The sequence below is a fragment of the Saimiri boliviensis genome, chromosome 7 (assembly GCF_048565385.1).
Source record: "Saimiri boliviensis isolate mSaiBol1 chromosome 7, mSaiBol1.pri, whole genome shotgun sequence".
NCBI classification, from domain to species: domain Eukaryota; kingdom Metazoa; phylum Chordata; class Mammalia; order Primates; family Cebidae; genus Saimiri; species Saimiri boliviensis.
Genome location: NC_133455.1, coordinates 63,958,379 through 63,982,534, shown reverse-complemented (window position 1 = coordinate 63,982,534; position 24,156 = coordinate 63,958,379). Strand labels below are relative to the sequence as shown.

Genomic DNA, 24,156 nt, shown 5'->3' with positions numbered 1-24,156 from the left:
AGCTTGCCGCGCGGCCGGTGGGGGTTGCATCTCCGCGACCAGGAAACGGGAAAGATGGCGACGGTTCCGCGACGTTGAGGCCGCGTTGGGCGGTTCAGACTCAGGGTGGTGAGTCCCGGGCAGTGGAGGCGGTTCCCACGGGCTTACAGAGAGGGCGAGAGTCGGGGCACGGCGGTGGCCCCTGCCTCCGGGACGAGGCAGGAAAGAACGCCTCAGGGAAGGAGCATGAACCCGGGAAGCTCGCACGAGCAGGAGCGAAGGGGCCCGGGCCCCAGTGGTAGTGTTGGCTCCTGCGGACACAGGCCACGTCCCTGCACGATATTTTCCTCCCAGAACTCTGCCCATGGGCACAGCGCCTGTGATACCCCCAGTCTGACCTAATTCTTTCATGCTTCAAGTAGCCTTTGCTGCAGCCAAACTGGAACTCTGACTTTTCTCAGAATCAGTACATGCTTTCCTGCCTCTGCGCCGCGCTTACTATTTCTTTTGCCGGGAATGACTTCTTTTCCGCGTCCTTAATTACATATCTTCAAATTCTACTTATACTTAAAGGCTCATAAGTCACTTCCTCTACCAAGCCTTCCACATCACCTTTTACAAGTGAAGGGAAACGCCTTTGAACACCCGTAATACTACAGCTGAGCTTTGGTACTCTTCTTGGTATGTGTGTGTCTCATACCCCCTATTGTCCTTGTGTCTGTCTGTTTTTTTCTTCTTTTTTTCTTAAGACGGAGTCTCGTTCTGTCGCCCAGTCTGGAGTGCAGTGGCGGGATCTTGGCTCACTGCAGCCTCCACCTCCCGGGTTCAAGCGATTCTCTTGTCTCAGCCTCCCGAGTAGCTGGGATTACAGGCTCACGCTGCCACGCCCGGCCAGTTTTTTGTATTTTTAGTAGAGACGTGGTTTCACCGTGTTCCCCAGGCTGGCTTCAAACTCTGGAGCTCAGGCAATCCACCTGCCTCAGCCTCCCAGAGTGTTAGGATTACAGGCGTGAACCACTGCGCCCGGCCTCATACCACTTGTTCTAAAAACTTCCTGTGAACGGAATTTCCTTTTGTAACTCACATAGCGCCTAGCACTGTGCCTTGCATACAGTATATGCTTGATAAATACTTCATCGAATGAAAATAAAGAATGTACCCCTGCCCTGCAAGAACTGAGGACCCAGAAGATCTGGAAGTTTGAGAGGAAGGCTGCCGGGAAGCATGGCCAGAGTCAGCTTGGTTATTTGGTCCTTGTGATAATAGAACCTGTAATAAAAGTTGCCTGTATTCACTGTCTTCTCCTTTTTCATTCTCTTCCAAACTCATTCCACTCAGGCTTCCATTCCCTTAATGCCACGGAAACAGCTCTTGTCAAGATCACCAATAATGCCAATTTTTCCACATTCAGTGGTTGCTCCCCTGTCCCTTAGTCCCTCTCCACTTTGGTGGTACTTGACACAGTTGACCCCTCCCTCCTTGAAACATGTTTTTGGTTTCTTTGTTGCCATACTCTTCTCTTTTCTCAATGGCTGCTGGTTCTTTCCAGTCTTTTTCTCTTGTTCATCCTGTGCCTAACTCCTGTTAAAGTGTTCCAGAGCTCAATCCTCGATCTTTCTGCTGTTTTTTTTCTTTCACTAATGTTGGCTATTATTAAGTGTTTCATGGCTTTAAAAGCTGTCTGTGTATTGGTGACTCAAGCTTTTGTCTACAGACCCTCTCTCCTGAGTTCTAGATTTGTATTTCTATTTGCCTTTCAGGAATCTCCACTTGGTTGTCTTACTGACATCTCAGACTCAACCTGGCCAAAATGAAACTTTTGATTTCCTCTTAAATCTGTTCCTTCCCTAGTCTTCTCCAGTTTGTTTGCTATGGCACCACAAACTATCAGGTTGCTGGAAACTATAAATTTAGGAACTACCTTTGTGTCTCCTCTTTCCTTTTCTCCCTTCATCAGTAAGTCCTCCAGAATATGCTCTGATGCCGCCTAATTCTTTCCATCTCCATTGCCACCTTCCTAGAACAAGCCACTGCCATGTCTTGCTTAGACTACCGTAATAGCACTCTCAATGGTTGTGTATTCACTCTGCCTCTCTACTGTCTATTTTCTTGCAAGTCACCGAAGTATTAGATTGCTTCCTGTTTAAAGTTCTTCTAAGATCCCCATTGCAGTTAAAATCTAAGTTACTCTACTCTGGCCTGTAACACATTTTCTTTTCTTTCTTTCTTTTTTTTTTTTTTTGAGACCGAGTTTCGCTTTTGTTACCCAGGCTGGAGTGCAATGGCGCGATCTCGGCTCACTGCAACCTCCGCCTGCTGGGTTCAAGCAATTCTCCTGCCTCAGCCTCCCGAGTAGCTGGGACTACAGGCGTGTGCCATCATGCCCAGCTAATTTTTGTTTTTTTTAGTAGAGATGGGGTTTCACCATGTTGACCAGGATGGTCTCGGATCTCTTGACTTCGCGATCCACCCGTATCGGCCTCCCAAAGTGCTGGGATTACAGGCGTGAGCCACCAGGCCTGGCCAATACATTTTCATGATCTGACTCCTGCCCAGCTCACTGAACTCATCTTGAATCAGTATTCCCCCTGCATCAGTGCTTCCTAGGCTTAAGTGGTCTTTACAGCTCAGCCCAGGCTCAGGTGCTCCTCCCTGGGCAGTAGCCAAGGGTCGTGGGCCCCATAGGTAGTATTGGCTCCTGGGGGTACAAGCTATGTCCCTGGAAGATATTTTCCTCCCAGGCCTCTGCCTATGAGCTCTTGAGCACTTTTGAGCTCAAGCATTCCACCCATCCTTAGCCTCCCAAAGTACTAGGATTACAAATATGAACCACCACACCTGGCTGATTTTGTTTGAGATGGAGTCTTGCTCTGTCACTTGGGCTGGAGTGCAGTGGGATAATCTCAGCTCACTGCAACCCCAACCTCCTGGGTTCAAGCAATTCTGCCTGAGCCTTCCAAGTAGCTGGGATTACAGGCACCCAACACCATACCCGGCTAATTTTTGTTTTTGTTTTTGAGACAGTCTCGCTCTGTTGCCTAGACTGGAGTGCAGTGATGAGATCTCAGCTCACTACAACCTCTGCCTTTGAGGTTCAAGCGATTCTCCTGCCTCAGCCTCCTGAGTAGCTAGGATTACAGTCAGGTGCCACCATACCCAGCTAATTTTTGTATTTTTAGTAGAGACAAGGTTTCATCATGTTGGCCAGGCTGGTCTTGAACTCCTGACCTCAAGAGATCCACTCACCTCGGCTTCCCAAAGTGCTGGGATTACAAGCGTGAGCCACTGCACCCCTGGCCTCTGGCTGATTTTTAACTGTTTATAAATATAAAATTTTATTGTTCAGAATAGACAGGAAGTCGTGCTGTATTATCCTGGCTACTCTCGAGTTGAACTCCTGGGCTCAAGTGATCCTTCCTCCTCAGCCTTACAAGGTGCTGGTACTACAGGCATGAGCCACCAGGCCTGGCCACACAAATATGGTTTTCTTTCTTTCTTTTTTTTTTTTTTAGTGGGGGACAGAGTTTCACTCTTGTTGCCCAGGCTGGAGTGCAATGGCTCTATCTCGACTCACTGCAGCCTCTGCATCTTGGGTTCAAGTGATTCTTCTGTCTCAGCCTCCCGAGTAGCTGGGATTATAGGCACAAACTGTCATGCCTGGCTAATTTTTTGTATTTTAGTAGAGATAGGGTTTCACTGTCTTGCCCAGGCTGGTCTCGAACTCCTGAGCTCAGGTAGTCCACCTGCCTCAGCCTCCCAAAGTGCTGGGATTACAGGCATGAGGCCCGTGCCTGGCCACAGATGTTTTTAACTGCACTGTAGTTGTGCAGTGGCTCACACCTGTAATACCAGCACTTTGGGAGGCTGAGGCAGAAGGATTGCTTGAGCCCTGGAGTTCAAGACTAGTCTGGCCAACAAATTGAGACCATGTCTCTAATAAAAATTTTAAAAATTAGTTGGGGCCGGGTGCAGTGGCCCATGTCTATAATCCCAGCACTTTGGGAGGCTGAGGTGGGTGGATTACCTGAGGTCAGAAGTTCGAGACCAGCCTGGCCAACATGGTGAAACCACGCCTCTGCTAAAAACAGAAAAATTAGCCGGGCATGGTGGCACATGCCTGTAATACCAGCTACTTGGGAGGCTGAAGCAGGAGAATCACTTGAATCTGGGAGGTGGAGGTTGCAGTGAGCTGAGATCACAATGTTGCACTCCAGCCTTGGTGACAGTGCAAGACTCTTGTCTCAAAAAAAAAAAAAAAAAAAAAAATTAGGGCCCGGCGCTGTGGCTCATGCCTATAATCCCAGCACTTTGGGAGGCCAAGGTGGGTGGATCATGAGGTCATCCTGGTGAAACCCTGTCTCTACTAAAAATACAAAAATTAGCCGGGCGTGGTGGCGCGCGCCTGTAGTCGCAGCTTCTCGGGAGGCTGAGGCAGGAGAATTGCTTGAATCCGGGAGGCAGAGGGTGCAGTTAGCCGAGACTGTGACCCTGCACTCCATCTTGGCACCTGGTGACTGAGCGAGACGCTGTCTCAAAAAAAACAAAAACAAAAACAAAATTAGCCAGGCATGGTGGTGCGCTCCTGTAGTCCCAGCTACTTAGGAGGCCGAGGCAGGAGAATTGCTTGAACCCAGCAGTTGGAGATTGCAGTGAATCAAGATCATGCCACTGCATTCCAGCCTGGGTGACAGAGTGAGACTCCATCTCAAAAAAAAAAAAAAAAAAAAAAAAAAATTAGTTGAGTGTGATAGCATATGCCTATAGTCCTGGCTACTTGGGAGGCTGAGGCAGGAGGATCGCTTGAGCCTGGGAAGTCAAGGCTGCAGTGATTGTGCCCCTGCCCTCCAGCCTGGGTGAGAGAATGAGACCCTGTCTCAGTGACAACAACAACAACAACAAAACAAACCTGACAGACATGCTAAGCTAGTTCCTGCTCCAGTTTCTTTGTACTCACATCTGTTCTATCTAATAAGCGTTTTTTTTTTTTTGTTTTTTTTTTTTGAGACAGAGTTTCGCTCTTGTTACCCAGGCTGGAGTGCAATGGCGCGATCTCGGCTCACCGCAACCTCCGCCTCCTGGGTTCAGGCAATTCTCCTGCCTCAGCCTCCTGAGTGGCTGGGATTACAGGCACACGCCACCATGCCCAGCTAATTTTTTGTATTTTTAGTAGAGACAGGGTTTCACTATGTTGACCAGGATGGTCTCGATCTCTTGACCTCGTGATCCACCCGCCTCGGCCTCCCAAAGTGCTGGGATTACAGGCTTGAGCCACCGCGCCCGGCCATAATAAGCGTTTTTTTACCCTGATCTTTTCATGGCTCTTTTTCCCATCATTCAAACTCAGCTTAAAAATCAACAAAAACTTCTTCCCTGAGCCACCTATCTCTTGTTCATACCCCTACCCATAGTATCACTGTGGTTTTTGTTTGTTTTGAGACAGGCTCTGTCACCCAGGCTAGAGAGCAGTGGAGCAGTCTTGGCTCACTGCAACCTCTGCCTCCTGGGTTCAAGTGATTCCCCTGCTTCAGTCTCCCAAGTAGCTGGGACTACAGGCGGATGCCACCACGCCTGGCTAATTTTGTAGTTTTAGTAGAGATGGGGTTTCACCATGTTGGTGAGGCTGGTCTTGAACTCCTGACCTCATGATCTGCCTGCTTCAGCCTCCCAAAGTGTTGGGATTACAGGTGTCAGCCACAGCACTCAGTGACTTTGTTTTCTTTACTGCTTTGTCGCCATTACCTATAACGATTTCTCGCACCTTATAGGTGCTTGGTAAATATTTGTTGAAAGAATGAATGATATCCAGAATGCTGTACAGACAAAGTAGCCTTCCTTTGGGATTGTTTTCTTAGGGCTATAAGTGTTCTCTTTCTTTCTATTTTTCTTCTTTTTTTCTTAGGGCTATAAGTGTTCTTCTTTCTTTCTTTCTTTCTACTTTTTCTTCTTTTTTTTTTTTGTTTTGTTTTGTTTTGTTTTGTTTGTTTTTTTAGAGACGGAGTTTCGCTCTTGTTACCCAGGCTGGAGTGCAATGGCGCGATCTCGGCTCACTGCAACCTCCGCCTCCTGGGTTCAGGCAATTCTCCTGCCTCAGCCTCCTGAGTAGCTGGGATTACAGGCACACGCCACCATGCCCAGCTAATTTTTTTTGCATTTTTAGTAGAGACGGGGTTTCACCATGTTGACCAGGATGGTCTCGATCTCTCGACCTTGTGATCCACCCGCCTCGGCCTCCCAAAGTGCTGGGATTACAGGCTTGAGCCACCGCGCCCGGCTCTTCTTTTTTTTGAGACAGAGTTTTGCTTCATTGCCCAGGCTGGGGTGCAGTGACACAATGTTAGCTCACTGCAACCTCCACCTCCCAGGCCCTAGCAGTCTTTCTACCTCAGCCTCCTGAGTAGTGTGCGCCACCATGCTTGGCTAATTTTTTTGTATTTTTAGTAAAGATGGGTTTTTGGCATATTGCCCAGGTTGATCTTGAACTCCTGGACAAGCGATCTGCCTGCCTCCCAATGTGCTGAGATTATAGGCATGAGATACCATACCTGGTCAAGACATAGTTATTTCTATGTGATGTACATGATATACTGATACAGAGCAGTCAGTCATTTCTCAGATGTTTGTGAGATAAAATGGGTCATCCTCACCTTTTGAAAGTGCTTCTTGTGAGGCCAGGCACAATGGCTCATGCCTGTAGTCCCTGCAGTTTGGGAGGCCTAGGTGGGTGGATCATGAGATCAGGAGTGCAGGACCAACCCGGCCAAGATAGTGAAACTGCGTCTCTACTGAAAATACAAAAATTAGCCGGGTATGGTGTCAGGTGCCTATGATCCCAGCTACTTGGAGGTTAAGGCAGGAGAATTGCTTGAACCCAGAGGCTGAGATCACACCATTGTACTCCAGCCTGGTGACAGAGCAAGACTCCATCTCAAAAAAAAAAAAAAAAAAAAAAAATAGGTAGGGGCGGTGGGTAGAGGGAAGTGCTTCTTGTTCATTTTTTTCTTTTTTTTTTTTTGAGACGGAGTCTTGCTCTGTTGTGAGGCTGGAGTGCAGTGGCACGATCTCTGCTCACGACACCCTTCAGCTCCCAGGTTCAATCGATTCTCCTACGTCAGCCTCCCAAGTAGCTAGGACTACAGGGGCGTGCCACTACGCCTGGCCAATTTTTGTATTTTTAGTAGAGATGGGGTATCATCATGTTGACCAGGATGATCTCGATCTCTTGACCTCGTGATCCTCCCGCCATGGCCTCCCAAAGTGCTGGGATTATAGCCATGAGCCACCGCGCCCGACCTCTTGTTCATTTTTCTTTTCTCATCTTTATATACAATCTTTCTTAAGGATATATGGCAAGGAATGGCATGAGAAAGGGGACTTATAAGCTAAAGCTTAAGGAACCATTTGAGCTGAACCATCTGGGGATAAAATAAGTTGTGAGAAATGTATTCCGAGTCTTTGGGATTAAGATGAGGTTGGTTGAGGATTCAGGCTTGCTGCAGTTTTAGCTCCAGGCTGAACTACATTTCATAGTCCAAAGAATAGTTGACAGTGTGGGAGTGGTGTCTCCTAGGTAGGAGGGAAACAAATTGCTGCTGCAACTTTTCACAAAACTGGGTTATGCAGATGACCAAGGTTGTGAAAATCTGAACAGGGAATGTCAACAACCTCTGGTTGTTGGTACTCAATTCTGCGACCTCTAGTTTTTGGTACTTAAAAATGTGTATATTTTGAAGTAATTATAGTTTCACAGGAAGTTAAAAAATGTGTATAGAGGTCCTGTGTGTACCCTTCAGTAAGTTTTTTCCATTGTATAACTAGAGGTACATTTCTTTTAATCTGAATAAAACTGTGTTTCCCCACTTAAATTCAGGTTTTCCTTGTGGTGCTAATTATAATATAATCCAGATCTCAAAGGTAAACTTTTTTTCACCATTGAGCTTTCTTTATGAGCTCAAGAAAATTTCTCTCTCTCAGATGTGTGTGCTGACTGATCCTACTGGGTTGGCAGACGTAATAAACTTGTAAGTAAGCAATATAGGAAGTTTCTGGAAATAGTTGGTACACTGTTCATTCACTAAGACTTCTTTTAATACTCTTTTGTAGTCTACTTATAAAAATATGGTATATTCATTGTACATACTTAGAAATGAATATATAAAAAAGAATTGGCCACACCTGTAATCTCAGCCTTTTAGGAGGCTGAGGCAGGAGGATTGCTTGAGGCCAGGAATTTAAGACCAGCCTGGGCAACATAGTGAGACCGTGTCTCTACAAAAAATAAATTAGCCAGGTGAGGCAGGAGGATGGCATGAGCCCAAGAAGTTGAGGCTGCACTGACCTATGATTGCACCATTGCACTCCAGCCTGGGTGACAGAGTGAGACCCTGAAAGGAATCACAGGGAGACAATATAGTATAGTGAGTAATGATGGCCTGTGGAGCCAGACTGCCTGCAACTCGGCCACCACCTGTCTGCCCTCAGACAAGTTCCTTTATATACCTGAGCTTCTGCTTTCTCATCTGTACAGTAGACATACTAGTATATCCACCTCATAGGGTTGTTTTGAGAGTAAGTGAATTATATATAAGCAGTTTAGAGCAGCAATTAGTACATTGTAAAGTACTCTTCCTACTCATTACAGATGGCAGGAGAGCTGGCTGACAAAAAGGACCGGGATGTATCACCTTCCAAAGAGGAAAGGAAGCGATCACGGACTCCTGACAGAGAGCGGGATAGAGACCGGGACCGGAAGACTTCCCCATCTAAAGATAGGAAGCGGCATCGTTCAAGGGATAGACGTCGAGGAGGCAGCCGTTCTCGCTCTCGTTCCCGTTCCAAATCTACAGAAAGGTAAAGTAACTTTGTACGTTATTACATGGGAAGGGAGAGTACATTTCAGATTTCTTCCTTACTGGTTCTTCTGATGCCTCCAGTATTAGGCATCTGCTTTTTGTACATTAATCTGCTCTTATCCCAGTTGGACCTGCAGGTGTTTTCAGTTTTCCTCAGCGACCCAACTCTTTTTTTTTTTTTTTCTTTTTTTTTAAGGCAGAGTCTCGCTCTGCCACCCCGGCTGGAATGCAGTGGTGCAATCTTGGCTCACTGTAGCCTCCGCTTTCCAGGTTCAAGCCGTTCTCCTGTCTCAGCCTCCTGAGTAGTTGGGATTTTAGGCGTGGACCACCACACCTGGCTAATTTTTGTATTTTGAGTAGAGACGGGGTTTCATCATGTTGTCCAGGCTAGTCTTGAACTCCTTCCTGACCTCATGATCCAACTGCCTTGGCTTCTCAAAGTGCTGGGATTACAGGCGTGAGCCATTGTGTCCTGCCCAACTGTTAAGAGTTGAGAGGAACTTGTAAGATGAAGGTCCGGGTTATCAAGGAAGGTTCATCTGTGGCCAGGTGTGGTGGCTCATACTTGTAATCCCAGCACTTTGGTAGGCTGAGGTGGGTGGATTGTTTGAGATGAGGAGTTTGAGACCAGTCTGGTCAACATGGCGAAACCCTGTTTCTATTAAAAATACAAAAATTAGCTGGGTGTGGTGTGCACGTCTGTATTCCCAGCTACTCAGTAGGCTGAGACAGGAGAATTGATTGAATCTGGGAGGCGGAGGTTGCAGTGAGCCAAGATCATGCCACTGCTCTCCAGCCTGGGTGACAGAGCGAGTCTCTGTCTCAAAAAAATAAAAAAAGGAAGGTTCATCTGTTCACATAGTTCATGACCTGTCATTGCTGTTAATACTTAACAGTACATCTCTGATCTATAAAACCTTCTTAGAATTCCCCCGTTATTTCTGTGGGAGACATATTCTCTAATTTATGGAACATTACTTTGGGACGAGAGTATAGGAACCTTCTCAAGGCAGCAGTGAAGCAAGATACTTTGGAAATATCATGTGATTTCTTAAATTTGCGGTCTTCCAGAGAACGACGGCACAAAGAACGAGAACGAGATAAGGAGCGGGATCGGAATAAAAAGGACCGAGATCGAGACAAGGATGGGCACAGACGGGACAAGGACCGTAAACGATCCAGGTACATGAAGGAATGAGAGTGGGCTTCAGAGGAATGCTCCCATTTCTTCTTAACAGATTCTGTTGGTAGGTGTTACAGAGCACTCTTTCTTATTTATTTTTATTTTATTTATTTGTTTTTGAGGCAGGGTCTCACACTCTTGTCCAGCCTGGAGTGCAGTGGTGTGATCACAACTCACTGTAGCCTTGATTTCCCCAGGCTTAGGTGATCCACCCACCTCAGCTTCCGAGTAGCTGGACTACAGGCATCTGCCACCATTCCCAGCTTTGTTTTGTGTTTTTTTTTGGGGTTCTTCTTGTGTTTTTGAGACGGAGTCTCACTCTGTTGCCTAGGCTAGAGTGCAGTGACATGATCTCAGCTCACTGCAACCTCTGCCTCTTGGGTTCAGGCAGTTCTCTTGCCTCAGCTTCCTGAGTAGCTGGATTACAGGTACCTGCCATCACACCTGGCCAATTTTTATATTTTTAGTAGAGACAGGGTTTCACCATGTTGGCCAGGCTGGTCTTTTTTTTTTTTTTTTTGAGACGGAGTTTCGCTCTTGTTACCCAGGCTGGAGTGCAATGGCGCGATCTCAGCTCACCGCAGCCTCCGCCTCCTGGGTTCAGGCAATTCTCCTGCCTCAGCCTCCGGAGTAGCTGGGATTACAGGCACGCACCATCATGCCCAGCTAATTTTTTGTATTTTTAGTAGAGACGGGGTTTCACTATGTTGACCAGGATAGTCTTGATCTCTTGACCTTGTGATCCACCCACCTCGGCCTCCCAAAGTGCTGGGATTACAGGTGTGAGCCTCCGCGCCCGGCCAGGCTGGTCTTGAACTCCTATCCTCAAGTGATCCATCCACCTCAGCCTTCCAAAGTGATGGGATTACAGGTGTGAGCCACTGCGCCCGGACTGTTTTTGCTTTTTTTTTTTTTTTTTCCTTTTGTAGAGATGGGGTTTCACTATGTTGCCCAGGCTGGTCTCAAACTCCTACACTCAAGCACTCTGCCCATCTTGGCCTCTGAAAGTGCTGGGATTACAGGTGTGAGCCACTAAGCCCAGCCTTTATTTTTAGAGACAGAGTCCCATTCTGTTACCCAGGCTGGAGTGCAGAGGCTCAATCATAGCTCACTGAAGCCTTGAACTCCTGGGCCCAGGCAGCACCCCTGCCTCAGCCTCCCAAGTAGCTGGAACCACAGGTGTGCACTACCACACCTAGCTAGAGCTGTCTTTTTTAGAAGCCACATGTCTTCTTTAGAAAGTATGATAGTGTAGCTATGTGGAAGGATTACTTGAGCACAGGAGGTTGAGGCTCTAGTGACCTATGATTGTGCCACTGCACTCTAGCCTAGGTGATAGAGCAAGACTTTGTCTCTAAAAAATTTTTTTTAGCTGGGCGCGGTGGCTCACACCTGTAATCCCAGCACTTTGTGAGGCTGAAGCAGGTGGATCACGAGGTCAAGAGATCGAGACCGTCTTGGCCAACATGGTGAAACCTCATCTCTACTAAAAATACAAAAATTAGCTGGGTGTTTGGCACACACCTGTAGTCCCAGCTACTCAGGAGGCTGAGACGGAAGAATCGCTTGAACCCAGGAGGCGGAGCTTGCAGTGAACTGAGACTGCACCACTGTGCTCCAGCCTGGTGACAGAGCAAGACTTCATCTCAAGAAAAAAAAAAAAGTTTTAAAGGCTGGGTGCAGTGGCTGACGCCTGTAATTTCAACACTTTGGGAGGCTGAGGCAGGCAGATCACCTGAGCTCAGGAGTTTGAAACCAGCCTGGGCAATATAACAAGACCCCATCTCTACTAAAAATAGAAAAATTAGCTGGAGATGGTAGCGCACACCTGTAGTCCCAGCTACTTGGTGGCTGAGGCAGGAGAATCCCTTGAACCTGGGAGACAAAGATTGCAGTGAGCCATGACTGGGCCACAGCACTCCAGCCTGGGTGACAGAGTGAAACCTTGTTTCAAAAAAAAGTTTCTACAACATATATTTGTTGGACTAGCTTAATGCTCCAGCATCTTGATAATTTTCCTCTGGAAACTTTGTATACAAAGTTCTTTTATTTTTTTTTGAGGCGGAGTCTCACTCTGTCACCCAGGCAGAGTGCAATGGTGAGATCTCACTGCAACTTCCGCCTCCCAGGTTCAAGCAATTCTGCTGCCTCAGGCCCCCTTCCCTACCCTGCTGAAGTAGTGGGGATTACAGGCATGCACCACCATGGCCAGCTAATTTTTGTATTTTTAGTAGAGACTGGGTTTCACCTGTTGGCCAGGCTGGTCTCAAACTCCTGAACTTAGGTGATCCGGCCACTTTGGCCTCTCAAAGTGGTGGGATTACAGATCTGAACCACTGTGCCCTGCCTGAATACACCTGAAAGTGTAGGTTAGAACTCAAGGCAGAGGACAGAATGTTCGTAACAGAAACTTAATAGGTTTGTTTGAATTTTCTTGTAGATTAAGCTTACAGCAGGTATGGGGAAAGGATTGTTGGGACTGATAGGAATGAAAAATGATGAGGGAATATGTATAGCAGTATCTTCTTGGCTTGTGGTAGTGGCCATGTAGGTTAAATTCTTCGTGTATTAAAGAGTTAAAGAGGGTGGAGCTGTGGCTCACGCCTGTAATCCTAGCACTTTGGAAGGCTGAGGTGGATGTATTACCTGAGGTCAGGAGTTCAGGACTGGCCTGGCCAACATAGTGAAATCTCATCTCTACTAAAAATACAAAAATTAGCCAGGTGTGGTGATATGCTTCTGTAGTCCCAGCTACTTGGGAGGCCGAGGCAGGAGAATTGCTTGAACCCAGGAGGTGGAGGTTGCAGTGAGCTGAGATAACACCATTGCACTCCAGCCTGGGCAACAGAGCAAAAACTCCATCTCAATTTTCTTTCTTTTTTTTTTTTTTAAGACAGGATTTCACCATGTTGGTCAGGCTGGTCTTGAACTCCCGACCTCAGGTGACCCGCCCACCTTGGCCTCCAAAGTGCTTGGATTACAGGCATGAGCCACCACGCCTGGCCTCCATTTTCAAAAGCAATTGCTGTTTAGAGGAAATTTTCTTTTTTTTTTTTTTGAGACGGAGTTTCGCTGTTGTTACCCAGGCTGGAGTGCAATGGCACGATCTCGGCTCACTGCAACCTCCGCCTCCTGGGTTCAAGCAATTTTCCTGCCTCAGCCTCCCGAGTAGCTGGGACTACAGGCATGCACCACCATGCCCGGCTAATTTTTGTATTTTTTGTAGAGACGGGGTTTCACCTTGCTGACCAAGATGGTCTCGATCTCTTGACCTTGTGATCCACCCGCCTCGGCCTCCCAAAGTGCTGGAATTATAGGTGTGAGCCACTGTGCCCGGCCCTAGAGGAAATTTTTTTTTTTTTGAGACACAGTCTTATGATGTTGCCCAGGCCAGAGTGCAGTGGCGCAATCTCAGCTCACTGTGACCTCTGCCTCCTGGGTTCAAGCAATTCTCCTGCCTCAGCCTCCCAAGTAGCTGGGACTACAGATGTGTACTGCCACGCCCAGCTAATTTTTGTAGTTTTAGTAGAGACAGGGTTTCACTATGTTGGCCAGGCTGGTCTTGAACTCCTGACCTCAGGTGATCCACCCACCTTGGTCTCCCAAAGTGCTGGGATTACAGGCAGGAGCCACTGCACCCAGCCTAGAGGAAATATTTTTTTTTTGAGACAGAGTCTCGCACTGTCACCCAGGCTATAGTGCAGTGGTGCGATCTCAGCTCACTGCAGTCTCTGCCTCCTGGGTTCAAGCAATTCTCCTGCCTCAGCCTCCCGAGTAGCTGAGACTACAGGCATGTGCTACCACGCCCAGCTAATTTTGTTGTATTTTTAGTAGAGATGGGGTTTCACCATGTTGGCCAGGATGGTCTTGATCTCCTGACCTCGTGATCTGCCAGCCTCAGCCTCCCAAAGTGCTGGGATTACAGGCATGAGCCACCGTACTTGGCCGAGGAAATATTTTTGACATCAGTAGTAAAGTCCCACTTCCCAAAAGAGATTAGTCTCAGAAAAGGAGATTTGGGTTGAAAGGGGCCAAGACAGGGCCATAATTAGGTTTGAGCTGGCAGAATGACCATGCCTGCTAAGAGAGCTTCAAGACATGATAGATGACCCTGGGCCAGTCTTGTTGAGTCATGGGGAAACTTCCATTCTCTTTGGGGCTGAACCTGAACCTCATCCAGGCGTTGAAGTAAGAATGATGTGGACCTTTCTTGCTCCTTTTCTTTGAAGCTTATCTCCTGGCCGAGGAAAAGACTTTAAATCTCGGAAGGACAGAGACTCTAAGAAGGATGAAGAGGATGAACATGGTGATAAGAAGCCTAAGGTAAAGGAGAGGAAGGATTATTTTCATCTTCTTCAACTCATGCATGGTTTTGTTGATCTTTAAAGAGAACCTTTATAGACTGAAGTTCTGTGTTTTATATTCAGGCCCAGCCATTATCCCTGGAGGAACTTCTGGCTAAGAAAAAGGCTGAGGAAGAAGCTGAGGCTAAGGTAAATACTTGGGGGTCTTCATCTGCTCAGGCTGCCATAACAAAATGCCACAGTTCTGGAGGCTAGAAGTCTGAGAGTGGAGTGTCAGTAGGGTTGTTTCTTCTGAGGCCTCTCTCCTTAGCTTATAAGGCTGTCTTCTTCCTCAACTCTTCACGTGATCTTCCCTCTGTACATATGTACCCCTTGTATTGGATTAGGACCCACCCTAAAAAGGCCTCTTTTTTTTTTCTTTTTTCTTTTTTTTTTTTTTTTGAGACAGAGTCTTACTCTGTCGCCCAGGATGGAGTGCAGTAGTGTGATATTGGCTCACTTCAACCTCCACCTCCCGGGCTGAAGCAATCCTCCCACCTCAGCCTCCAGAGTATCTGGGACTACAGGTTTGTGCCACAAAGCCCAGCTAGTTTTTGTATTTTTTTGTAGTCAGGATTTCACCATGTTGCCCAGCGTGGTCTCAAACCTCTGGGCTCAAGTGACTTGGCCTCCCAAAGTACTGGGATTACAGGTGTGAGCCACTGTGCCCAGCTTAATGGGCTCATTTTAACTTAATCACCTCTTTACATGCCCTGTCTCCACATACAGTCACATTGTGAGGTACTGGGGGTTAGGGCTTCCACATGAATTTTGAACTGGGTACAGTAGCTCACACCTGTAATCCCAATACTTTGGAAGTCCAAGATGGGAGGATCACTTGAGTCAGGGATTTTGAGACCAGCCTGGGCAACATGGTGAAAACCCATCTCTGTAAAATATAAAAAATTAGCCAGTTGTGGTATCATGCGTGTGTAGTCCCAGCTACTCAGGAGGCTGAGGCTGCAGTGAGCCTTGATAACACCACTGTACTGCAACTTGGGCAACAGAGCAAGAGACTGTCTCAAAAAATACATATAACACATGAATTTTTTTTTTTAAAGAGATAAGGTCTTGCTGTTTTGCCCAGGCTGGAGTACAGTGGTGTAGTCGCAGCTCACTATAACCTCAAACTCCTGGGCTCGTATGATTTTCCTGCCTCAGCCTCCCGAGTAGCTGGGACTACACGCACATGCCACCATATCTGGCTGAGTTTGTTTATTTTTGTAGAAACAAGGTCTTGCTATGTTGTCCAGGCTGGTCTTGAACTCCTAGCCTCAAGCAGTCCTCTCATCTGGGCCTCCCAAAGCCCTGGGATTATAGGCATGTGCCACTGCATCCAGTCTTAAAAAAAACACATGAATTCCATAGGGGACATATTTCAGTCCGTAACAGGGTCCAAGGCCTGTTTGTGTTTTCCTCAACAGGCTTAATGCCTGAGCAAATATTTTTGGGTTCCCTGCCATCTCCCCATCAGTGATGTGGTTATACTTTGCTCCCAGATCCTTTGTTTACAGTTCCAATCTGTTTTGTAGCCCAAGTTCCTCTCCAAAGCAGAACGAGAGGCTGAGGCTCTAAAGCGACGGCAGCAGGAGGTGGAAGAGCGGCAGAAGATGCTTGAAGAAGAGAGGAAGAAAAGGAAACAGTTCCAAGACTTGGGCAGGAAGATGTTGGGTTCGTTATTCTACCCTGTGTAGCCCCTAGATGGGAGAGGAAAGAGATGAGATAGTGTCCCTCAGGAGAGACAGAAACCTGTTCACTCTGGAGTTTGGAAAAGGGAAGGATGGTGGGAGTTGATGAGAAAACATCTTTGTGATAGATCTCCATCTATCCTGTATCATAAGTCTACCCCTTTTTTTCTTCATTTGGTGTTCCTCATCTGGATTCCCTCCATTCCCTCTCCTCTTTTCTTCCATGAGCTCTTCTGCAGCTTTGCTTTCTTTGGTCTGCAGAAGATCCTCAGGAACGGGAACGTCGGGAACGCAGGGAGAGGATGGAGCGGGAGACCAATGGAAATGAGGATGAGGAAGGGCGGCAGAAGATCCGGGAAGAGAAGGATAAGAGCAAGGAACTGCATGCCATTAAGGTGCAGGCCTTGGCTCCATCTTCACTTCTCTCCCACACACAAAAATGAGGTTTAGTTATTTGGCCATTGTGATCTCTGCATGTGAGACTTGAGCCTCAAGGCTTATGTGCTTTGTATTCTTTCCCTGGGCAGGAGCGTTACCTGGGTGGCATCAAAAAGCGGCGCCGAACGAGACACCTCAATGACCGAAAGTTTGTTTTTGAGTGGGATGCGTCTGAAGACACATCCATCGACTACAATCCCCTGTGAGTGGCTTCGGGCCTGAGTTCTAGGTCTTTTCCATTATGCAGTCCTAGAGAGCTGATGACTACAGAGGTGGAGAAAGTAAGATAAGCTGGGGTGGAAAATTGGTAGACTGGTAGTCAGCCAACCCTCTGGTGGAAAGAAGACCCTGTCCAGGAAGAATTGTTTCATATTGGCAGTCTGACCTTCCCTCCTGCTGCCGTAGCAGCTCCTTCTCTTTTCCTTTGTCTCAATCCCAGGTACAAAGAACGGCACCAGGTGCAGTTACTGGGGCGAGGCTTCATTGCAGGCATTGACCTCAAGCAGCAGAAACGAGAGCAGTCACGTTTCTATGGAGACCTAATGGAGAAGAGACGAACCCTGGAAGAAAAGGAGCAGGAGGAGTGAGTGATCAAGGCTAGGGTGGCTGGAGAGAGCCCAGTCTCTACAGAAAGGAGTTGGAGGGCACTGATCCTAATTACTCCTCACATCCTGCTCCAGGGCAAGACTCCGAAAACTTCGTAAGAAGGAAGCCAAGCAGCGCTGGGATGATCGTCATTGGTCTCAGAAAAAGTTAGATGAGATGACAGACAGGGACTGGCGGATCTTCCGTGAGGACTACAGCATCACCACCAAAGGTGGCAAGATCCCCAATCCCATCCGATCTTGGAAAGACTCTTCTCTTCCCCCACACATTTTGGAAGTCATTGATAAGTGTGGCTACAAGGTAAGGAGGGGCAGATTGGCCCAAGAGATCTGATATGTTCCTACACTAGTTTGGGAATAGAGAACTTTATTCCTTGACTATTTGGGACCATTGCTGCTAGTGGGCATCAACCTTTTCTGTCACTTTCTGGTAGAAGTGTTGGCTTTTAGTGATTATGTTTCTTCTTAGGGTCCCCATTTCTGTGGACTGTACTTGGCATCCTTCCATTGTGCTAGCAGATGTGCTTTCTACTATCAGTGGTAGCCCAGATTGTATAATTCTGCCTGTACCTATTACTCTTTCTTGGGGTCACTGCAGGAACCAACACCCATCCAGCGTCAGGCAATTCCCATTGGTCTACAGAATCGTGACATCATTGGTGTGGCTGAGACTGGCAGCGGCAAGACAGCAGCCTTTCTCATCCCACTGCTGGTCTGGATCACCACACTTCCCAAAATTGACAGGTGGGGTCAGCTGGCACCAGCTGGAGTGGGTTTGTCTGGGTAGGAAAGATGAAAGTGGCAAATGAATGTTTGGTTTTGTTTTACACCTATAATCAGAAGCTCGCTTCTTTATTCTAGGTTGAATATTAGGGAATAACTGGATCATGATATCATGGAAGTGTATGTTGCTGGCAGAGACCTGGAGAACTTTGCTATCCTGGAGTCTCTGATTTTTATTTATTTATTTTATTTTATTTTATTTTTTGCTGGCAAAGACCTGGAGAACTTGGCTGTTCTGGAGTCTCTGGTTTTTATTTTTAAATTTATTTTATTTTATTTTATTTTATTTTATTTTTTGGGATGGCATCTCATTTTGTCACCCAGGCTAGAGTGCAGTGGTGGGATCTCAGCTCACTGCAGCCTCCACCTCCGGCTTCAAGTGCTTCTCCTGCCTAGCCTCCCAAGTAGGTGGTCTTAACAGGTGCCGGCCACCATGCCTAGCTAATTTTTATTAGAGACGGTATTTTTATTAGAGACACGGTTTCACCATGTTGGCCAGACTGGTCTCAAACTCCTGACCTCAAGTGATCTGCCTACCTTGGCCTCCCAAAGTGCTGGGATTACAGGCATGAGCCACTTTGCCCGGCCCCAGTCTGATTTTTAAGTGAGATCATTGCATTTTCTTATCACCCTCCCCATTTTCATCACTCCCTGTAAGAGTGACTTTGTCTTGTTCTGGTTTGTGGTTGGATAAGAACCAAAGCTCACGAAACTGTGGGACATCCCATTTACCACAGGATCGAAGAGTCAGACCAAGGCCCTTATGCCATCATCCTGGCTCCCACCCGTGAGTTGGCTCAACAGATTGAAGAAGAGACCATCAAGTTTGGGAAGCCGCTAGGCATCCGCACTGTGGCTGTCATTGGTGGCATCTCCAGAGAAGACCAGGGCTTCAGGCTGCGCATGGGTTGTGAGGTTTGTTTTTCTGTCTAGTGTCTAGAAGACAGCCTACTGTCTGGGAAGGCTATCTTGGGGCTTTGTTCTAGTTTCTGGAATAGATGTGCAGTAGAATGAAGAAAGGAGTTGGTTTATATGTATGTACTATTTATTGAGAACTTATGTACCAGGGGTTTTTTTTTGTTTTTTGTTTTTGTTTTGTTTTTTGAGACTGTCTTGCGCTGTCACCCAGGCTGGAGTGCAGTGGCATGATCTCAGCTCACTGCAACCTCTGCCTCCTGGGTTCAAGCATTTCTCTGCCTCAACCTCCCAAGTAGCTGGGATTATAGGGATCCAACACCAAGCCTGGTTAATTTTTTTTTTTTTTTCCAGCAGATACATGGTTTCACTGTCTTGGTCAGGCTGGTCTTGAACTTGTGACCTTGTGATCCACCTGCCTTGGCCTCCTAAAGTGCTGGGATTACAGGCGTGAGCCGTGGTACCCTGCCGCACCAGGGTTTATATCACAAACAGTACATCATGTATATTAACTCATTAATTCTCACAATAATGTATGAGAGTAGGTAGTGGTATTTCCTTGTTACAGATCAAGCTGAGGTTTAGGTTAATAACTGCCTGAAGTCACAAACAGCTGGCAGTGGGCAGAGCTGAGATTCATATCCATAGCCTGTGCTTTTAGTTACTCTTTACTCTGCCAGACTAAAGCTTTGACTTTGTACATTGCCTTCAACTCAGGAAAGTGGAGGAGAACTTTTTTATGAGAAGTCTGCTGCAGAAATTTAGTCGTTCTGCAGACATCTCAGTGTAATCCCTTTATGCAACCCCCTTAGTTTGTCCCATCTAAGAAATTCCTTCTTGAGGATCTGAAATGATTTGCTAAAAAAAAAAAAAAAAAAGTTCCTATTGATTTTGCCTCGTCTGTCTAATCCCTGTACCTTATACTCAGAGACCTCATTCATCACTGAGAATATCAAGCAACAAGTGATTTCATGCCAGTTTGCAGGAGCCTTATTGCTGAACATAACCAGAGGTTGGGGTTCAAGTTCCTTAGCATTGAAGGTCTGTCACCCAAGTGGGTGGATAGTTTACAGGAAAGAAAAGAAGGGGCAACTGCTGGGCTATAAATAATTATACTGCACTCCACAGATTGTGATCGCTACCCCTGGGCGTTTGATTGATGTGCTGGAGAACCGCTACCTGGTGCTAAGCCGCTGTACCTATGTGGTTCTGGATGAGGCAGATAGGATGATTGACATGGGCTTTGAGCCAGATGTCCAGAAGATCCTGGAGCACATGCCTGTCAGCAACCAGAAGCCAGACACGGATGAGGCTGAGGACCCTGAGAAGATGCTGGCCAACTTTGAGTCAGGAAAACATAAGTACCGCCAAGTAAGGCTGCTTCCCTGGGCTGGGAAAAGTCGGACAGGCCAAGCTGCATGGATTACTTGAGCTTAGGAGTCTGAGACTGAGACCAGCCTGGGCAACGTGGTGAAACCCCATCTCTACAGAAATCAGCCAGGCATGGTGGTGTGCACCTGTGGTCCCAGCCACTCAGAAGGCTGAGGTGGGAGGACCTCTTAAGCCTGGGAGGCAGAGGTTGCAGTGAGCTGAGATCATGCCACTGCACTCCAGCCTGGGCAACAGAGTAAGGCCCTGTCTCAAAAAAAAACAAACCAGGCGCAGTGGCTCACACCTGTAATCCTAGCACTTTGGGAAGCCGAGGCAGGCGATAACCTGAAATTGGGAGTTTGAGACCACCCTGACCAAAATGGAGAAACCCCCCCTCTTGGTCTCTCTTAAAAATACAGAATTAGCCAGGTGTGGTGGTACATGCCTGTAATCCCACCTACTGGGGAGGCTGAGGCAGGAGAATTGCTTGAACCCAGGAGGCAGAGGTTGCAGTGAGCCGAGATCGCGCCTTTGCACTCTAGCTAGGCAACAAGAGCAAAACTCCATCTAAAAAAAAAAGGAAAATAGTTGTACAAATTTGCCAGCCTTCTGTTGGGCCTTTCTTGCCTTAGGTGGGCTCAGAGTACATGTTTCTAGAATGAAGTATGCCTAGGTACGGTCTTCTGACAATCCTTGGTTGGGGGACATTTAGCTTAGCACTGGAAAAACTATTTCAAAGACTCATGCTGCTGCTGGGACCACAGGTGCTAGCAAATGCTCTCAGTCCTTCCTGCCATCATAAGATGCAAAGTGCCTTGATGAACAGGTACTGGGGAAAGATGAGAAGGCAGAGGACACTGTTTTTTAAGGTGTTGGCTATCAAAGCTTATACTACGGCACATTTTAGATTCTTTAGTCTTCGGTGACAGTGGGCTATATGATTATGCCTGCCTGGGTGCAAGGCTGAGCCTCCTGTTTTCATAGACAGTAATGTTCACGGCTACCATGCCCCCAGCGGTGGAGCGTCTGGCCAGGAGCTATCTTCGACGACCTGCTGTGGTGTACATTGGTTCCGCAGGCAAGCCCCATGAGCGTGTGGAACAGAAGGTCTTCCTCATGTCAGAGTCAGAAAAGAGGTATGAGGGCAGCTGAGCCAAGGGAAACAGGGTGGAGAAAGAAATGACTCTGAGAACTTCTTTCAGAGCGAGGGCATGGCAGGGCAATTCTCTGCCTTGTTGAAGAGCTGCTATTTTCTGGGCAGAATGTCATGGGCATTGAAGACCCTGAAAGTAGTGTTCTTAGATCAGGGTTGGGCATTTCACTTGGAGTAGGAGGTATTAGTAGGCATCTCATTTTTCTCCTCTTCTCTCCAGGAAAAAGCTGCTGGCAATCTTGGAGCAAGGTTTTGACCCACCCATCATTATTTTTGTCAACCAGAAGAAGGGCTGTGACGTGTTGGCCAAATCCCTGGAGAAGATGGGGGTGTGTCTGGCAGGGGAGAACAAAGTCTGGCCTCTGTGGCATTGCTTTCTGAAACTAGCAGGGCCCCCTAGGTGCTTCCTTTTCATTCTCACCCTTTCTTTAACCTTCTAGTAATCAACAAGTCAGAACCAGGGGGAAAGGGTGGTTTGAGGGAATAAGGAGAATGGAGTAATTGCTGGGACTCCCTGTCTGCTGCAGTGCTGCCAGCCAGAGCTGCCTTGGCCCTTCATCCTGATGAGGTGGAGCCAGGGAAAGGTGTGGGACTCATATCCTGGCAAGTCTGAGGATGTAGAAAAGAGTAGGTGAAAACTGTGCTTAGGTATGTTGGGGAGAGGAGATGATAGGGTCGGAAGGGAGCTGGGAATCAATGTCCTTTTTCTCCTGATACTGGTGCTTGAGGGGAAGGGTGTGTTCCTGCTACTCAGCTGTTCGACTTCCTTAAACTTCTCGATCCCTGCTTTCCACCCTGATCTTGCTCCTAATTTTCTTTGAGGACTTCTCATGTGTCTGGCTCTACCACTCTCCCAGCTGCTTTGCCTTTGCCCTTGCTCTGTGTCCCTGTCACACCACACCTTTTTCTCTCTCGTCCCTCTCTTGAGTTCACTTGTTCTCTCCTTCCTTTCACTGCAGTCATTCTTTTTCTTGCCTCCTTCCCTTTCTCCTACCCTCTCCAACCCTCCCTCCCTGCCTGTCCCATTCCTCTGAACTGTGTCTCTCCTTGATTCCGTTGCTCACTCTTCACCTCACCATTCTTCCAACAGTACAATGCTTGCACACTGCATGGTGGAAAAGGCCAGGAGCAGCGAGAATTTGCATTGTCCAACCTCAAGGCTGGGGCCAAGGATATTTTGGTGGCCACAGATGTGGCTGGTCGTGGTATTGACATCCAAGATGTGTCTATGGTTGTCAACTACGATATGGCCAAAAATATTGAAGGTAAGTTCCAGGGAAAGCAGCTTCAACCTGGGGTGAAGTCAGATTCCTTGTGGCGTCCCACTTGAAGTCAGGGTGCTGTCCGTGGAAGGCTGTTGCTGCCTCTCAGCTCCAAGTCTGGGATTGCTTGCTTCCATGAGAAGTGCTCCTGTCCTTTATCTTACCTGGGTTTGTTGTCCCAGCATGTGGGATGACACTTTTGTCCTCAGGAGTGTGAAGAAAAGCTAGGCAGCTGTGGGTCTTATTGTGGTAGGGGCCAGTCAGGAGGAGGATGGGGGAGATGGACACCTGGAGAGGGCGCTGTGTGCGCCTCAGGTTCAGGCAGCACGTGCTGTATTCCTGTCCTTGGAGATGGGGTGGGAAGGATGCCTCTAGAAGTGGAGGCATCAGACACCGCTCCCCAAGGCACCTGGACTGTGCTGAGTGACATTCTTCCCATTGTCCAGATTACATCCACCGCATTGGCCGCACGGGACGAGCAGGCAAGAGTGGGGTGGCCATCACCTTCCTCACAAAAGAGGACTCTGCTGTGTTCTACGAGTTGAAGCAGGCCATCCTGGAAAGCCCAGTGTCTTCCTGTCCCCCCGAGCTAGCCAACCATCCAGATGCCCAGCATAAGCCAGGCACCATCCTCACCAAGAAGCGCCGGGAAGAGACCATATTTGCCTGACACAGCACTCTTCCCAGGGCTGAGGGCATCTCCGAAGCTGCCTCATGCCTCTTCAGAACCCTCACATCCCTCTTCCCAGGTCCTCACTCTTGGGTTATGAGCGCTTAGGAAAACACTCAGACTTCCTCGCTCAGACCCTCAGGTCAGGAGGCCTGCGTGTGGGGCTGCAAAAGGAGAGGATGATGCTGTCGGAGGTAGGGAGAGCAAATTACTGCAGCTTTTTGGCCCACCTCTGCCCTTTGCTTTGGGATTGCAGTGGGCCATCACCTCATGCCAGGATATGGGGGCAGCCAGCCGGCATTACTCCCCAGACTGAATAGAATCCTGGCTGCCTGAGCGACCTCCTTTGGCACAGACTTGACTGTGTAACTATATAAACTGCGGCAGCATCGTTGCCCTAGATGCCCCAGGAGACCTGGCACCATGAGGATTATGGACAGTGGAATCTTACTGTCATATGGACAGCTGTTTTCCCATTTGGATTGTAAAGCAAGTCGAGAGCCTTTAGACCTGTGCACAGCCATGCACCAAGGGGTGCTATGTGCTCTGGACATCCCTCCCCCAGGGTATTTTCTAAGTAGATGGGGGACAGGGTGAACTGGCTGTGTCCAGCTTTGTCACTGAGTGAAATCTCTGTTTTCTATTCTCTGAGAAGATAAGTTTGTATGTTCTGAGAATAAATACATGAATATTAAGGCTGTGTCTAGTTCCAGCTAAACTGATTTCCCTGGCAGGAGGGACACCATTGGGTGGGGTGGGTTGGCTTGGGAAATGGGAGACAGCCACATTAAGAGCAGAGCAGAGTCTCTGCTGACAGTCATTTTAAGTCAATACGTGGACAAGGGGTGATGCAAAAGCCTTGGCAGCAGGACTGTAATGCATCTTTCTCCCCTGCTCTATCCTTGCGTAATGTGTGG

The 24,156-nt window shown here is 47.7% G+C and overlaps 1 protein-coding gene across 1 annotated transcript; it reads left to right on the top strand.

The window, feature by feature from the left end:
* Positions 1 to 23,934, top strand: DDX23 (DEAD-box helicase 23). Its single transcript, XM_003939106.2, has 17 exons — positions 1 to 108; positions 8,618 to 8,826; positions 9,900 to 10,010; positions 14,241 to 14,334; positions 14,439 to 14,504; positions 15,887 to 16,025; positions 16,304 to 16,437; positions 16,570 to 16,682; positions 16,920 to 17,063; positions 17,161 to 17,386; positions 17,684 to 17,829; positions 18,606 to 18,783; positions 19,912 to 20,154; positions 21,139 to 21,290; positions 21,528 to 21,636; positions 22,398 to 22,572; positions 23,016 to 23,934. Exons 2-17 carry the CDS (start codon positions 8,618 to 8,620, stop codon positions 23,237 to 23,239), a joined length of 2,463 nt encoding a protein of 820 aa, XP_003939155.1. The 5' UTR covers positions 1 to 108; the 3' UTR covers positions 23,240 to 23,934.
* The last annotated feature ends 222 nt before the right edge of the window (positions 23,935 to 24,156 follow it).